Here is a 16,513-nt window from a genome sequence, read left to right as displayed (position 1 = left end):
TTGTGCGGTTTATTCTGCACAATAAATATATATATATATATATATGAACAAAGGCCAGCTGACTCGAGTGTTTGGAAAAAATGAATGCAAGCGGCGAATCCTTTTTGAAAATGCTTTATTTATCTACTTCATCACTATAAATACAACAATACAGAACAAGCTTTTTTTCTTCTTTTTTTTTTTTTTCAAACAAACCTTCAGATAGAAAACAGTCTGCGTAGCAAAGGGCACATCTTGGCAATAAGGCACACACTAGGAAGTGTTTAATGGCAACACCTACGTTAAACTAGGCATATAAAGGTCTGACCCGCTGACCCAGGGAGCAGGAGTCCATCATTTGGGTCGAATGCAAGCAATAAAAAGAAAAGCCGGCGATGCGATTGGGAGGCAGAGACATGAAGTTTGGATGGCGACTAAATCATGATTTAGCTAAACAAGAAGGCCTCCGTTTTCCCACCAAACACCAAATGCAGTACAAAATAGCTAACAGAATAAGACACACAATGAAAAAAACATCATAACCTTGAATGTTTTAAAAGCTATTGGACACTTTGGCAAAAAAAAAAGAAAGAAAAAGTTGTTTCTCTACTTTTGTTACTCTGACTTTTTATTATCTTAAAACAAGGTGTAAATAAAGAAAGGAAATATGTTTCTGAATATATTATACCTTTTCTTTGCACTTCATAGACAAAACACATAATGCATATATATTAAATATATATATCCTGACTAATTGTCATCATACAAGAATATAATAAAAGTAGTTATCAGCTGTATTTCTACACAAAAATCCAGTTTTAAAGGAGATAAACGACGGTGTGAGATGTTAGATGTTTGCTGTTGAAAATCTACTTTTCATTAAACAACTCGGACACAAAACTTAGTCATGAAGGATATTCTCAAAGTCAGACGCATGATATTGTCTTTTCAAAGTAAAAAATCTGTCGATGAAGGCGAGCCAAAAAAAATACGCTCTTCGAACATGCAGAATAAAAACAACTACCATAAAAGTGGTTGACAAATACAATCTAGTACACAAAAGTCTTTGCATTCTCTTTTTTTAAAAGATGGCTGTTGTGGAGTCTGCTCGCATCCGTTACCTTTGTTGGTCTGCTCGCAGGTTGGAGCGCGAGCGAACGCCAACGCTGGTTTTCCGACACAAGGCACGGTTTAAAAAAGTGCCCACACGTGAGGAGTCGAGAAATGCCAAACTGGCCCGATTTACATGAAAACGTGTTGCTTGGTATCAAACATGTCTTCATCTTGTTGTTACAATCTGCTGCCTTTTATAAATACGTCTAAAAACACCTCAGTCAAGCACAGTTTGGCGGACGGGAAACAATGTGGAGGGCAGATATACGGAGAAGAGTTCGACCGCGCAGACTGAAGAACCAAAAAACAGCAAGGGCACAAGTGGTTGGAAATAGGAAAGGAGATCTTCTCTCTTTGTGCCGTCGTATAAAAGGCACGGTGAAAGCACGAGGTAGCACGTACAGCGTGTTTAGGCACAGAGGATCCTTCTCATATCGGGCGACCGGAGTGTTTGGAGCCGACTTTCTCTTTCGCTTGAATTGGCATAGTGTCATGGTCCACCTAAAAAAAGAGTCTTTCCTGTCCATATTTGTTCACCTTCCAAGAGTAACTAACAACACAATAATAAAGGCATTTGTAAATGATAAAAAGTCAAAAGGTGTTCAATCCACTATGGGCTAAATGTCGACCAGGCTTATGGACAAAATCCTCTTGACAAAAAGTCTTCCAGTTTCTCGCATTTGTTCCGTAGAGGAATCTACCGCAAAAATATTCCACAAGACTTTTTCCCCCGAGTTGACTAATCTTGAGCGAATGAACACGACACTCGAAAACCTTCATTTAAAACCAACGAAGAAACACCAATAAAACGACATAAACCAAACATAAAGTACCGAAACAGGCTTGTTCAAAGCTTACACGATCGACCAGCATGGACGGGCAGCATCACCTATGTAGAATTGGCTAAAATACTCTGTATTAATTAAAACATTAGTATGTTAAAACGCAGCTGTCTTCAGCATCGCTGCCAGTAGTTATAAGGTTATATAACGTTTCTCTTCATCCCCACCTTTGTTCAAATTTAAATGGTGTCAATGTCAAACTTTCCTGCTTTCACAGAGCAAACGTTTCTCCGGTAATCAGAGAAACCTACAGAGAGCAAAACTTTAAATATGGATCCTCTCATCATAAATATTTGAAAGTACCTTCAGTGTTTCCGTTGCTATGGCAACACTCTGTCAGGGCTGGGAGGCACAGGGAGAGGCGGAGCAACGCCCCCAGGTGGGTGTCACTGTTGTCGGGGGACGATGGTCACCACGTGCAGGTGCGCTTTACTGACGATGTGAGCTACGAAACCGCGACGCAGCTAAAGGGAGCCTGTCGTATTGTGGCCTCGGGTCAAGGGTCTACTGGAGTGGGTCATTGTTTTCATTTGTTTTCTAGATATCTCAACGAAAGAACGATCAAGTGACGCTTCCGCACAGACACGGCGGTGGCGCTTCAGTCGGAGTAACTTTGCTCGTCATTGCATCGCGAGGCTTCGACCCCACCGATCAATACGTCTGGTACACGTCGTGGATGGGCAGCTGGAAGGCGGCGGCGGGGAAGGCCTGCGGCATGGCGTAGCCCGCGTAGCCGCCGTACGCCGCGGCCGCCACCGCCGCGTTCTTCTGCAGGGCGGCCAGAGCCGCTGAGTTGGCGGCGTAGTTTGTTATGGGGACGTATCCGCCTGCGTACAGGCCGGCGGCCGTTGGGATACGCTGCACGTTGTGGGCCATGGCGTAGACCGGAGTGATGGGACGGCCCTGGGGAAAGCAGAAAAAGGAGGACTGTGGTGAATAAGACGATCTCCTAAGCACACATTCGTTGAATGAATGTGAGAGTGAGTTCTGATTCGTACTGTGACCAGAGTACGGATACGGATCCTCCTCATTTCTACTCCAGGCCGGTTGTCGGTAGTCAACAGCAACGGACAAATATCACTTTTATCCCGCAGGATTCTTGCTGTGAATTAGTTTTTGTCAAGAGAGTCACAGTTGGTCTGAGGTTTTGCCACATTATCTTTCAGGTTTGTGTGAAACTACTCGATTCCATACAAGAACAGGACGTAGTCATTGTGACGTCACCAAAGTTTGTGGACCATATTTGGAAAGCAGACGAGTGACACAGAGACACCGTACACGCCTCTGGTATCAGTAGCAACCTGTCAATCACCAAGCACGCTGTAAAGCATACTCCATGTTTAATTAATGGCTAAATTCAAAAGGGATCAAATAATTATTCGCCTCGCGCCGTGCATATTCTTTCTGAAATAAGACACAGGAAGGGTTGGCACTTTGCCTCGCTGTGTAGGCCTCAGGTTTGGACAAGGAATGCAAGGTTGTGCAGAACTCTTTTGATGTTCACGAGGAGTTTGGGGTAAAATCTGATCCTAGATATTCGATGATGCAGAAACCTTTCAGCCACGTCGTCTGCATCAAGCAAAAAGGGTCTGAATTGGCACTCTGTGTTTTACATTGTGAGTCAATTTGGACAAATTGCATGAAGGTGATGGAGTCATAATGCAAACCTGAAAGGGTGGAGGGGTAGAGACCGACGGCATGACGGTGGCAGCAGCAGTAGCGGCGGTGTGGTCAGCGTGTTGCATAGCCAGGGGGTTGATGAGGTGCTCCACCGTGTGCACCTTCCCCTCCTCCATCAACTTGGCTGTAGGAGCCGCACTGAACACCGGGTACTGTCCACCCAGCGTCTGCAACGCCACTGCACAGAAAGACACACGGATGAGGCTCTGCAAACAACAGAATGTAGCAGGAAATGCTCGTGTAATAATAGCCTGCACGTGCACCCGTGTCCAAACAGAAACATGCATTCTCAGGTCTGAGTATATGAAAGTAGTCACTGCTAAAGCAATGGAGGGGAAAGGAAACAATTTAGTGAAGAAGGGGAAAAATAATAAGTTGCACAAGTTTGAGTTGTGATTCGGATTAAGATGGTTCTCAACTGTGGATTAACCTCAGTGCTCCAACACTTACATACACACAAACATACACGCACACACATACACGCACACGCGGGGGCACACACATAGAAGCACAACGTCACTTATTGTTTCAGATGAACAAAAGTCTTTTCATTCTGGTGGGGATCCTGTGATTCCACAGGGACTAAAAGGGAGCTGTAGATTGGGGTCAACTCGCTCTGAAACGAGCATCAGGAAAGCTCACTGTGCAATATGGACCAATATATCACCAAATATGTCACACTAATATTGACTTGAACATAGTTTGACATGCAGCTCATTTCAACCTATGCTTTTCATTGTTAACCTAATTTTGACAAAACAAATCAAAATCAAGCAAGTGATCATTTCCACTCAATGTATACACATTATCATTTAAGTGATCCGAATAGTTTCGTTTTGCATTTCAACTCCGTTCTAACTGAAAGTGTCGTTGAGAAAGCTAAAGCAGATGCAGAGAATTAGAGAATTAAAGACATTGAATTTAAAAAAATAACTTTTCTATTCATATAATGGAAAGCAAATATATATATTTCTTTTAGACTCAAGATACTATCAACTACCTTTCAGTAAGAATTTGGAGTTGAGTGCATGTGTAAAAGGAGACATGGAAGAACTGATTCCTACATAACCACGGCCACGTTCAGACGGATAACAGCACTGCATTAAGAAAAATGTCTTCCTCACGAAGTTCAAAATAGTCAATGAATTGGAGGGGTTCCCAAAATGCAATAAAATTAAATAAAAAATAAATTTGTTCTCATCAGAAAAAGGTCTTTACCTCAGCACCATACATGCGTCTTCGGGCCAATGTGACGTGTTCCAGGTGGATTACTTTGTACGTTTATCAGAAGGCTAAAGAAAGTGCTAAAACCACAGCGCAGTAGTTCTGCGTCCGATAGTCTTTAAGTTGTCTCAACATTGCAACCGCGCATGTTTTTCTAACACAGTGCTGTTTTTGGTGAGACAATTTGTCCTTATGAGGAGGGAAAAGGAACGAAGGAGGTAAGAATTATAGCCGTTACTTTCTGGTCATGCTTGAAAGGACAGACGTTTTCATTCATAATTTGTCTTAACCCCAAAGAGAAGGGAAGTCCTTTTGTGCCTGACCATCTAGCAAAAACCATAATCTTGATTTAAAAAATGTTCCTCAAACCGACAGGAGGGAGAGACAGAAAATGGTGAGCTGGAAGGTCGGATAAATGCTTTTGAGATGGGCAAGGATATGGACGGACGTATCTATCTCACTGACTTGCGCCATGTTTGATGCCAACAGGGTTGACGGAGGCAGCAAGCTCCAGAGTGGGCATCAGCTCATAGGGCTTTTCGGGCTGCTTGGCTTTGCCCTCATGGTAGCGACTGTAGATGCCACGACCGGCAGAGTAACCCCCCAAGTAGGACCCCCGTGGTCCAGGGGTACGGTTACCTGCAGCAGCACGACCCCGACCTCGCACAGTACCTGCTAAAAATACAATTAAAGTAATATGATGACATGGGGTTGGAGTTTTGGACTTGGGCAGGAGGAGCAACTTACACTAAAAGTCTTGTGAGCGAAGAGTAAAATGTTCTGACGGGTTATGAAACTACGACAGTTCCTCCCGAGATGTCAGGACTGACGTAGCAAGAAGAATCCTTTACTGTAGTCAATCCAGAAATCTGCTCACAAAGCACATTCCCAACAATACCTGTTCTGAGCTCAGGATGTTTGGGGAATTCTATGGGTACCGTTTGGCCTTTTCCCTGAGCACTTCTCTGACTCTTTAATTAGATGCAGTTATGAAAGTTCGTGGCACTGGGAAACGGTATTTCTTAGCTTTGTTGCGATCTAGATAAACCAGCATGAAATGGGAGGTGACAGCACAGCGGGAAAAGGATGGTGTTAGAAAACGTATAGTTTGTCACATGGTAAGAATGGTCATTATTCATTGAAGGAGTGAGTAGGAATAAAGATGTGAGAGATTACCATTGTTCTGTATCATTGGGGATCCTTTGGAGAAAAAACCAAAACACAATGATTGTTGAAAGTCAAATAAATCTTCCTGCATCCACCCAAAGACCACCTTTAATCATCATCAAATGTAATGGGATTAGCATTCATTGGTCCATCACCTTGTTTTGTCTGTGCTTTTAACAACTTGTTTCAGATTTTAAGCCACAAAAAAAGCCACAACTCTCATCGGGTTAAGATTAAAAAAATGTCAAACAACAATCTGGTCAAGATTAAATCATTGTTACCTCAGTCGTGGACATTTAGAAATCATAACCCCCTATTGATGGAGACATTATTTCTCTAATAACATCTTTTAGATGTCATCCAAAGACAATTCAGTTTCTGATGCCGCCAGTATTTACAAAAATAGATCAGAGAAACATTGTGGCTTTTGCAACTCATCATAGCCGGTACGAAAGCAGAAAGAATCCATTCTAACCTTTGACGAAGTAGTCCCTGTTGGGTCCAATGAGGGTGTTGTAGGGGTACCCGTAGTAGGCCAATGTGTAGGGATCACACTGGTAAACGTAGTTCTGTGGAGCAGGCTCCGGAGTGGCAGGAGTGCCCTTGGAGGCCTTTTGACGCGAGTGCTGCTCCTTATCAACTGGCTTGGCGAGCGTCACCTCGATGCAGGACCCTTCCACCTCTGTGCCGTTGAGGTGGTCCATTGCCATGACAGCGTCCTCCCGTGAGGTAAAGTGGACGAAGGCATAGTCACGGATTTTTTTCACACGTTCAACACACCCATGATTCCACTGGCTGAAGACCTGATGGACAAAGGAATTGACTGGTTTAGAATGGTAAGTTAGTAATAATACCTGTAATGATAGGTCATTTTGACCAACAGAAACCTCGAAACTGAACAGTCGGCCGGCCCCACCTGTCTGATTGTCTCCTCGCTGGTCTCCATCATAAGATTCCTGACGTAAAGGATCTTCACTGTCTCCATAACGTCTTCGTCCACATCAATCTCCGGCTCGGCCCAGTCCACGGCTATCTGGTGACCCCAAAGCTGAATACGTCCAGGCATCAGCTTCCTGCGAGCCATAGCGGCTGCGCGGTGCGATTCATACTCTACGAAGGCAAAGCCTCTGTTTTTCATCTTGTCTGCAGCACTGGCATAAACAATCACATCTAGTACCCCTTCTGTCACCTTGGAGACCTCGTCCAGGATCTCCTCCCGCTTTTTGGTCTTGGGGATGCCACCAATGAAAAGACGGCAGTTGTCCACGGAAGAGCACACCCCCAGCAGTCGGCCCGGCCTCACCTCATAGTTGTTGAGCTCGCGCACCGCCCGCTTAGCCTCGTGTTTCTCTGTGTACATCACGAACGCGTAGCCTCTGTTCTTCCCATCGAAGTCCATCATCAGACGCATCTCATAGATGCGTCCCACAGACTCAAACACTGGCACCAGCTCATCCTCATAAACGTCCCGCGGGATCTTGCCCACAAAGATTTCACATCCCCTTGGTGGAGATGTGGCGTTCCAACCAGGAGGGGGGCCATATTTACGCTGACCATTTTCCTGGACCATACTGTAGCCAGTGCGCTCCATCAGGGATACCAGTGCAGGCTCAATTGGAGAACCCGCAACTCCCTCAGGGGTGTTGATCTGTCCATGAAGAGACGGGTGGGAGGCACCAGCAGGTTGGGGGGGTTTAGTGGGGGCAGCGTTATTGCTCATGGTCGAGGAGGAAGCTGGATCTTCGGCTGTCATTCTGACAAAACCATCCAATCAGATTCGGGCCTAAAGATGGCAAAGAGAGACAATTGAATCAACTCACATCGAATTGAATCAACGACAACTGCTTAAGAATACAAGTAAGATAAGAAGAAGAAGAAGCCATTTTTTAAATGTGTGTGTAGCAACAAACAAAAAAATGATATGGATGGATGTTGAAACACAAAGGTTATCAATTTGATCAAAACAGAGTAACGAAGGCCATAGAAACTTGGACGGAACAATACAGCATCCATAAATCCCCCAGTGCACCTTGTCCTATCAGCGGTTTACAACCTTGTTTTGTTGAGTTCTTCAGCCCCCATACTGACCTCTGACCCCTATCAGAGAGTATGAAGGGCTGTAAACCCTGAAACCTCCAGCTCAAGGTTCACTGAGTACGACTAAATCACATGCTGAATATAGGTGTGTTTGCTAGCATGTGTGTGTGTGTGTGTCAGCAGTAAATTAGACCATTTTGAGTTAAGCTTTATGAGGACTTTTTTGGTAATATAACATATTCATTTATTTTGTGTATCTTAGGCAAAAAGCTGTGCACATTAATGAATTTAACACACAAACCTCTTGCACACTATCCACAAGAGGGTGTTGGACTTTCAACTTCTTTATCTTATGAGTGTTTTACAGTGTGTGGGCGCAGCGCTTTATACGCAAGTGTGTGTGTGTGTGTGTGTGTGTGTTTAGGTGTGTGCACCACTTCATCAAGGGCTGCAGCTCTATAAGAGGAACAGAGAACAATCAGAAATCGGCTTCTCAAGCATAAACCTCTTACTATTTTCCAACACTACCAGCATTCAGAAGGGGAAAATCCACTGCGTCCCCAAGTTGCCACGCTGCGTACAAAAACCCAGGGCAGCCAATCACAGCAGACCGCACGGCAACTCTCCAAATGTCACGCCAGCAAATAGGCCGAATAAAAAACAGCGTGTTGGTAGCAGAGTAGGCAGTGTGTGCGTTTAGTGCGTCACAGGATTGTCTGGACATTGGTGGAAATAGGCGAGGCAGTCAACAAAAGGTAAAACGCTGCCAAGCAGAGCAGCCATGGTAACGCACACACTCATGTAGGTTGATCCAATATCCCACACGTACACACCTGTTCACTTGGCAAGACTGGCAGCATAGAATTACCTGCAAAGTGTCCCTCAGCGAAAATGATGTAAATGCCAGCGTGATAGAATGAAATGCTTCAAAGCATTTCCGATTGTGTGCACGAAACACAGAAAAGTGGGGAGGATAAGATGCCATTTCCTCCTCCGTGATAAGTCAAGCTGACATTAGCCTGCATTGAGACATTGTTCCTAATGATATGAATATGATTTAGTGTTCTGCTGAGCACGTTCTGCTCAGTAAGGACTCAGTTCTCCTTATTAAGAATATTTGACTTATATCGTCTGTGTTGCTTCCAGTACTCAAAGTGCCCTTTCTCTGTTCCCTCTATCGTGTGAACTGCTAACATGACCTCATCGCTTATCAGCCTTATCTTCACACACTGATGACAAAGGGAGGACAATATTCACAGCAGGTAGTTCTGCTGGGTGGTAAAAAAAAATAAAAAAAAGGATTTAACGCTGCAAGGTCGACGCTCTGTACAGCAAAGTCAGTTTGATCCTTTACACGAACTGGTTGTTATGCGAATGTCAAAAGCAGCATACATTTATTTGCCTATGGTCCACTCGACAGCACTCTGGTGTTCTTTTATAACCTCTCTTCACTTGCATATAAGTAAGACAATGATTGTGTGCGTCTTTGGGTGTGTAGGTGTGAGACTGAGAGAGAGAGAGAGAGTAAGAGAGCAAGCAAACTGAGGCAGCAACAGGTAAATGATTGACAGTGACAAGCGCAAATCAAAGCCTTCACTTGTACAGATTTACGGTCCACGTCCCTCCGCTATTAAAAGAAATAGGATTTTATAAAGTGATGACAACCTACGTGGGAATCTTTTATCCTTATTCTCCCACTTTGCTGCGGCGCCGCTGAAGGTCGAACGTAACCCGCCTGGAAATTTACAGAGTTCAAAGTTCACGAAGAGCTGCACGCTGCACAGGAAGTTAAAGAGCAATGATTTGATTGGGTAACCGCGCCAACCCGGCGGGTTAAAGTGTTCCAGTTGTTGCCGGGGAGATTGTCCATTACATTGTGTTTATGATTGATGGGAGCACCTGATTCTCTGCGTATTAACTGTGTGTTATTGCAGTGCGGATTGCTTTATGAGCAGATAAAAGTGCTATTACTGGCCTCTTCCTTATTTTACCATGAACACGGAATAATTACCGCTGTGCCTGAAATGAGCAACGAGGCACGGCAGTGTTAAAGTTCCTCACAGCCTGAAATTGAGGAAGAACGTTTGTTATTGTTCATGTTAACTGACATTAGTCCAACGCCACGTGTCGTTTATGCTCAGAGCTCCCATTTTATTGTAGATTAACAAGCAGAAAACGCAAGTTCGTGTCCGGCGGCCCGGGAACAATGCGTCTCTCAGTGTGCTGATTGATCCTTGGGTGACACTGATCCGGTGTGCTGGACAGAACAGGCCCGAGGAAGCCGCCATCTTAGCCGTGTGACTACCCAGCAGCCCCGGAGAGCGCCGATTGGAACATTGATGCCCGACAAACACATCACGCACACACAATGCAACAAAAATACTATTCAACCCTCCCTCCAAATGTCATATAACATTACTGAAAGGATCCTCGTGTGTCCCCCCCCCACCCCATGAAACCAGAGACAGTCAGACAGCGAGGGAAGTGAGAGCGAAATGGAGCAGCGATCTCAAGGAGAACATCACAGAAGAGGCGCGTTGGCGGAGAGGAGAAGAGGAAGGAGAGCCGGAGAGCGGTCAGACGGGAGGATATAGCTCCCCTCTGTTGGTGCACGCCGCTGCTCGGCCCGCCTGCCTATGAGAGACAGGTACAGCAGGGCACTGAGCACACACACACACACACACACACACACACACACACACACAGCCCAAACTGCAGACCTGAGAGAGATTAAGTGTGTGTGTGTGTGTGTGTGTGTGTGTGTGTGTGTGTGTGGGAGGATCCCAGCCGTCCTTCTGAAGAACTGTAGCACTAAACATTAGCATTAATGCAGGTAGGAAGGAATGAATTACCCAAGGACTGTAATAAAGTGCAACTTTGAGTTATTTGTACTGTATTTCTATGTAATACTACTACTAAATACTTCATTTTGAAGGTAATACTGTATTTTTTTGTCCAGTGTCAAGTGATTTTTCTGTTTCATTTCAGCATTTTTGGTCTTCCCCAAAATGATAAAACACTCCAATACGTCTTCTTGTGTTTGCAAAAGAATCACTAAAGAAAGTCAAGAATAATTAATACTTATTTTTGTTTTTTGGAAACCACTGGACTAAAACACCTTAGAACATAGTGAAAGCTGCCACCTCAACCAGCTCCAACAGTAAAATCGTACGAATGCACTGATATAAATGCTGTACATAATAATGGGGATGTTTCTATTATAGAAATCATACTTTCTGTTGAGGATACATTTACATTAATGTGTGGGCTTAAAAGCAAATCTTCCCCCTGTGACCGACTAGGTCATACTGGGTGATGCTCGTTGGGAGAGAGCGGCCTGATGGGAAAAGTAGTTTTCGTGGGTGTTCAGGGTTTTTCTGCTTAGAGATGCAGAAAACGGACAATACGACAGGAAACGTTGAATCCGGGGTTTGAATACTTCCTGTTGTTGTCTTGCTCTGAGCGGACATTTGGAAATTCTGACTGGGAGTTACCACCAGAGTGATTTGTCGTGTCAGCACAAGACTACAACTGTGTGTGTGTGTGTGTGTGCGCGTGTGTGTGCCATTTGTACATAACAACGGCAAACGCGTTCCTTGCACAGCTTAACTTAAGCAAACAACACACACCTTCGTGGGCAGTCAAGAGAGCACGTAGAGAGACGACCGAGAGGAGGAAAAACCCGCCGGGGAGACGAGTTTCTGTCGAAACAAAACTTCCCTTGGCACTCTGAAGAGAGCAAGAAAAGCAGAGGGAGTGAGGGACAGAGAGCAGATGGGGGAGAGGGGGGAGAGCCAGATGAAAGTCACAGTGTGTGGTCAACAGGGCACTGAGTTCCAGCTGCCATTGAAACCCACTGAGCAAACAGGCGAGGAGAAAGTCTATTTAGCAGGAGGATGAAAAGACAAGCGATTAAAGAAGAAATGATACTCTGAGCTGTCGCACCTCACATCAATCAAATGATCAAATCCACTCTCGTGACACGGTTGGGGAGTTTTTTTCCTATTCGGGACGGGGGACGTCGCGTGTGCACAGGCCGTAAAGCCCTCCGGGTTGTGAATCAAAGATTAACTGTCAGTCATTAGCGAGAGCCAATCAGGATGCTCCGCTGAGCGCACAGTCCATCAGGTCAACGGTTCAACCGCACGGCCCCAGACCGGCCAAGTGGAAAGAAATATGTTTCGCCACCTCGTCCATTGAACCGGTTCACTAAATCATTTGTCCGGCGCACAAACAAATCGTGAACCTTCACACCGCACGTACCCAGTCTGGTTTTGTCAAATCAGGCTTTGGCTCGTGGGTCACCTGTGGTTTTAATCTAAAACATATAAGAAGGAATGACACAGGTTGACAGATAAGACCACCATCAATTAAGCCAACAACCAACACCAACTAGGCGTTTATCCATCACTCCATTTGTGGTTCTCACACCAAAGCCCATTTCTTGTGAAGACAGATTCATCTCTGCATCGTCAGTAAATTCTAACAAAAAGCTTCCTTGGTTTCAAGCTGAAGTCGTGCTGCTGTTAGTGTATCACGTTTATTTAACTGTCAATAAATCATAAGGATTTACATTAGAAAGTGCTTATTCTGCTTTCTTGGTTATCTCTCAAAAGCTGGTTCTCTTTTAAGGCAACGGGCCTCACACACACACACACACACACACACTAGAATCTGCCACGCACACAAAATCTATGAATAAGGAATAGAGTCAGCAATAAAGCAGAGCTGGTAATCAGTATCTCGGCTTCTCTTTTTACAAGTCATCCATATAAGTAAATGAGTAGCGTGTCACAAGACCAGAGGTCCCGCTGTTTGTTTCTGTGGTGCGATACGAGGCGCCGCGGCGTTTTCCTGTGCAGAAACGTTCTCTTACAAAAAGCTTCCTGCGGTTTATTCGAGTGTCTACAACTGCAAATCTTTTTGGTTTACACAACAGTGTCCAAAAATACTTTAATAGGAAAATCCTTGAAAATGTGGGGCGGGGAAGCATTAGTAAGGTTTAATAGTGGTGATAAATACAAAGCAACAAACGGGAAATCTTCTCCTTGTGTTTCTTGCACAAGTCCATTATTGAGGTCCAGGGCAGCGAATGACCAAAAAAACGAGCAGAACAACGAAGAAAAGAGAAGCGGGAACTATTGCTGACCCCCTTCACATGATGTCTTCACACTGTGGTTCAGCCGGTTCGATTGTCAGCATGCTGACTAAGACAGGATGGAGCAGGATCAGGCATTAAGGCTCGTTGTCTTCACATATCTGTTTTCTGTCCCTTCGTCTTTGGTATTCGAGGAGCTGATGTTTCACGGCGCACCAGTTGTGGTGCACAGATAACTCAAAAACGGTTTAACTCATTCGTTGTGAGCAGTTCGTATCCCTGCTCGGAGCATCATGCGGTGAGCGGTTGTATCTGTGTGCGTGCGAGCCTCAGTGTGTGATTGTGCACCTCGGATGTCTGTCCACGGCTGACCGTACAGCCCGTTGGTTGTGCACGTCACTCGCTGTTAAATGGCTCGATTGTGTTGTTTTGTATGGTGTGACTGACAAAACTACCACTTGACACCACTCGCTGACTTACTACGCGGCCACACGTCTGGTTGAGTTTCATTTTGCTCTTTGAGTTTGAATTAGGTAAATACAGATACAACAAAAAAAAACACTAATCTCACATTTGGAAATGAATTCATCTAGATTCATCCCTTTAGAAAGTGTGTATACACTGTTGTTTAACACACATTTGATCAGAACACGTTGAACTAGCGACTCTTCCTGTTGTCCTCGTGCTCTCAACTCTCCGTCACTCGACGGCTGAGTTTAAAGCGCCAACAATCTCCCCACATTTAGCCAGCCACTGTCTTTAGGGGACAAAGTGTTTGGTCCTCCTCGGGCCGCGCGCCGCGCAGGGTAGCTGTTGAGTTGGAGGTGTAGCAGCTAGCTTAGCCTGGCAGCTAGCTTAGCCTGGCACACCTTCAGGCCTAAGGTGGTCCGTTTGGAGGACTTCCTCTGCACAGCTCTCCGCCGAATGCCTGTTTCTTTTACTCCACATGCAAAAAAAACTCTCCCCATCTTCATCCACCGCCTCTGTCTCTCCGATGGAACTGACCGGCGCGACGCATGACGGACGTTGTCCGGATGGCCCAGCTGTGAAGGTGGGTAACTAACTAGTTTTCTCTCCCTCTTTCTATGTCACCTTCATTCCTGCGCTTCACTCAAGCTCAAAGGGGATCAGCGGGGGGTCGGGGGGTGGGGGTGGGATGGGTGGGGGCAGGGAAAGTGTGGAGGCCGAAGGAGGAAGGTGGGTGAGAACAAAACGTAGAAAATATGGGCAACGGAGTGTTTGGGTGTGTGCGCGGTGCCAAGCGGGGAGCAGCCAGGCAGACTAGCAAGCAGAGAGGAGGGGAGCAAATGTCCGGCCTCCCTCAGAGCTCCAAAGCCCTTTAAAGTGAAACTGGTCTAAAGAATTTCAGGTCAGATTGAGTGCGCAAGTGACCGCGGAGGGATGATTCCACTTAATTTACTCTGTGAGTGCCCCCACACACACACACACACACACACACACTTTCGGAACCTTCACGTTTGTCCACCGAAAACACCCCAATGTCACTAGGATGCTGTGATTTAGCGATGCAACTTTTGCTTTCAACTCAAATATCAAATATGTAAGTTTACAGGCTAATTCTAAACGGAGCGGCTTTGGATTCCGTCGCAATGGCAAAGTTGACAGGATACGAAGGTCAGCTGCAACCCTACATTGCCACACTTGTCCCCGCGTATACCCGTGTAGCCATTACTAATCATAAGAGCTGCTTTAGCACTAGCTTTGCTTCCTTAGGCAAACACATTCCTCCGGCTAATCAGCAAGCCCATTGAAGGCCATAGTAGACATTGTTTCAGACAATTACTACTGATGGTGACGGTGTCACACACTCGTGATAAAGGCTTTAGCGGGCCCCTGTGTGTGTGTGTGTGTGTGTGTGTGTGTGTGTCTGTATGAGGGGAAACTGGCTGCATTTGAGCAAAGGAGTCGGTGATATTTGACACACTTTACAATAAACGGAACAAATATTTGCCTACGGCTTCATTTAGTTTTTTTTGGCATCCTTCACTCTCCCAGTTAGTACGCAGGCTCACAAAAGAGCTAACCTTCATGCAAACTTCTGACAACAAACAATGACGCACCCCGTCGACAAACACAGTTAAGATCACGCGTGTCGCCCTCCTGCAATGGAAGTAACGCGCAACTGAGAAAACATTTCGGACAATACAAGATTCCATCGCAGCTGAGGAGATGAACGTAAAGTGAATTATTACTATTTATTTTCACTCCATTCTGCATTTGTGACATTTTCTGTCACACACACACACACACACACACACACACACGCACACAGCAAACAGCTCGGCTCACCAGGGTGAAAGTCCACATATTATATGATGAAGAACCCGGAAGTCTAAGCCTCTAAGTGTAGTCACCACCACCCTAAACACACATAGAGTGCCATGCCACCCCACTGGTTCCACTGGTTTCGTTGTAAGGAGAGGGTAAGGCTTAGTTTCCATTTTAAACACTGATTGCTAGAAGCGCCTCTGTGTCCAATCATTTTGCCTGAGACAATGCAGCAGAACAAGTCTGGCGGCTCTCTGGAGGGCCAGATTTCTCTGTCAGAAGGCACGCTCGAGGACCACGACGTTAAACCGTTATCAGCAAGATACCCAACACTTTTGCTCACAAGACGCTGACATTTTTCAAGACCAACCAAAGTAAGATTTTCTATCGTTAATTATTCAAGTGACGCAATGAACCGACTTTTAAAAGACAGGGTTCCAAAAGGCCGAGAAAACACAGGTGGACACCAACACAGTACCTGTATCCCGCACTGAGGAGGCGATCGACGGAGCGGGCCGAGAAGATGCAAGAAGCAGACGGCGGCGCGCTTTAATTTGGGCTTCAGGTCCGTTCGCACAATCACAGTCGTTCTGAAACTCAATCTCTCTCTCGGTCGGCGTCGATGCTGACAGACCCGCAGCGGAAATAAGAGACGCTCCTCGCCCGCCTGCGTCTGAGTGTCTGAGTGTGGAGGTAAGCAAAGGTGGTTTGGTGTTTACTCATCCTCAATGGCCAGCGAGAGAGAGAGAGAGAGAGAGAGAGAGAGAGAGAGGGAGAGAGAGAGAGAGGGAGAGAGGTGGGGCCACTCAGAACAGGTAACCCCCCCTCCTCCCCCCCGGCTCCTCGGCCCCCACCTTTTCTTCTCCCTCCTTCAATCTCCCTCTCAGCTGATAAGGAGTAGGGAAAAAGAGAAGGGACAGAAGGACAGAGGGTGTGACGAAAAGGTGATGATTGACGACCATCAATTGTCTTGTGTTTGAGGTGTGCAAAGGTGTTGACGGACATCAAACGGGTCGGCCCAGAAACCATCTTAGTCTAAGTCCGAATTCAACCCGAATAATAATGTCAGAGCAAGACTTTGATG

At 45.6% G+C, this 16,513-nt stretch overlaps 1 protein-coding gene across 20 annotated transcripts in view; it reads right to left on the bottom strand.

Annotated features, from left to right (window-relative positions):
* Nucleotides 1-98: 98 nt before the first annotated feature.
* Nucleotides 99-16,513, bottom strand: part of rbm47 (RNA binding motif protein 47) — a 29,089-nt gene continuing 12,674 nt past the window's right edge. For 4 of the 20 annotated variants that reach the window (XM_078080108.1, XM_040185646.2, XM_078080109.1 and 1 more), the window contains 6 exons: nucleotides 6,922-7,788; nucleotides 6,481-6,808; nucleotides 6,015-6,038; nucleotides 5,304-5,513; nucleotides 3,602-3,792; nucleotides 99-2,861 (listed from right to left, as the gene is read on the bottom strand). In XM_078080108.1, the coding sequence (XP_077936234.1) occupies nucleotides 2,586-2,861; nucleotides 3,602-3,792; nucleotides 5,304-5,513; nucleotides 6,015-6,038; nucleotides 6,481-6,808; nucleotides 6,922-7,758 (1,866 nt within the window). In that variant the 5' untranslated portion in view covers nucleotides 7,759-7,788 and the 3' untranslated portion in view covers nucleotides 99-2,585. Of the gene's footprint in view, nucleotides 2,862-3,601; nucleotides 3,793-5,303; nucleotides 5,514-6,014; nucleotides 6,039-6,480; nucleotides 6,809-6,921; nucleotides 7,789-15,907; nucleotides 16,111-16,513 lie in introns of all 20 variants that reach the window. The other 16 variants (XM_078080111.1, XM_078080110.1, XM_078080112.1 and 13 more) reach the window with 13 other exon arrangements.

The sequence above is a fragment of the Gasterosteus aculeatus genome, chromosome 9 (assembly GCF_964276395.1).
Source record: "Gasterosteus aculeatus chromosome 9, fGasAcu3.hap1.1, whole genome shotgun sequence".
Classification (NCBI taxonomy): domain Eukaryota; kingdom Metazoa; phylum Chordata; class Actinopteri; order Perciformes; family Gasterosteidae; genus Gasterosteus; species Gasterosteus aculeatus.
This window is presented reverse-complemented; position numbering and strand designations above follow the sequence as displayed.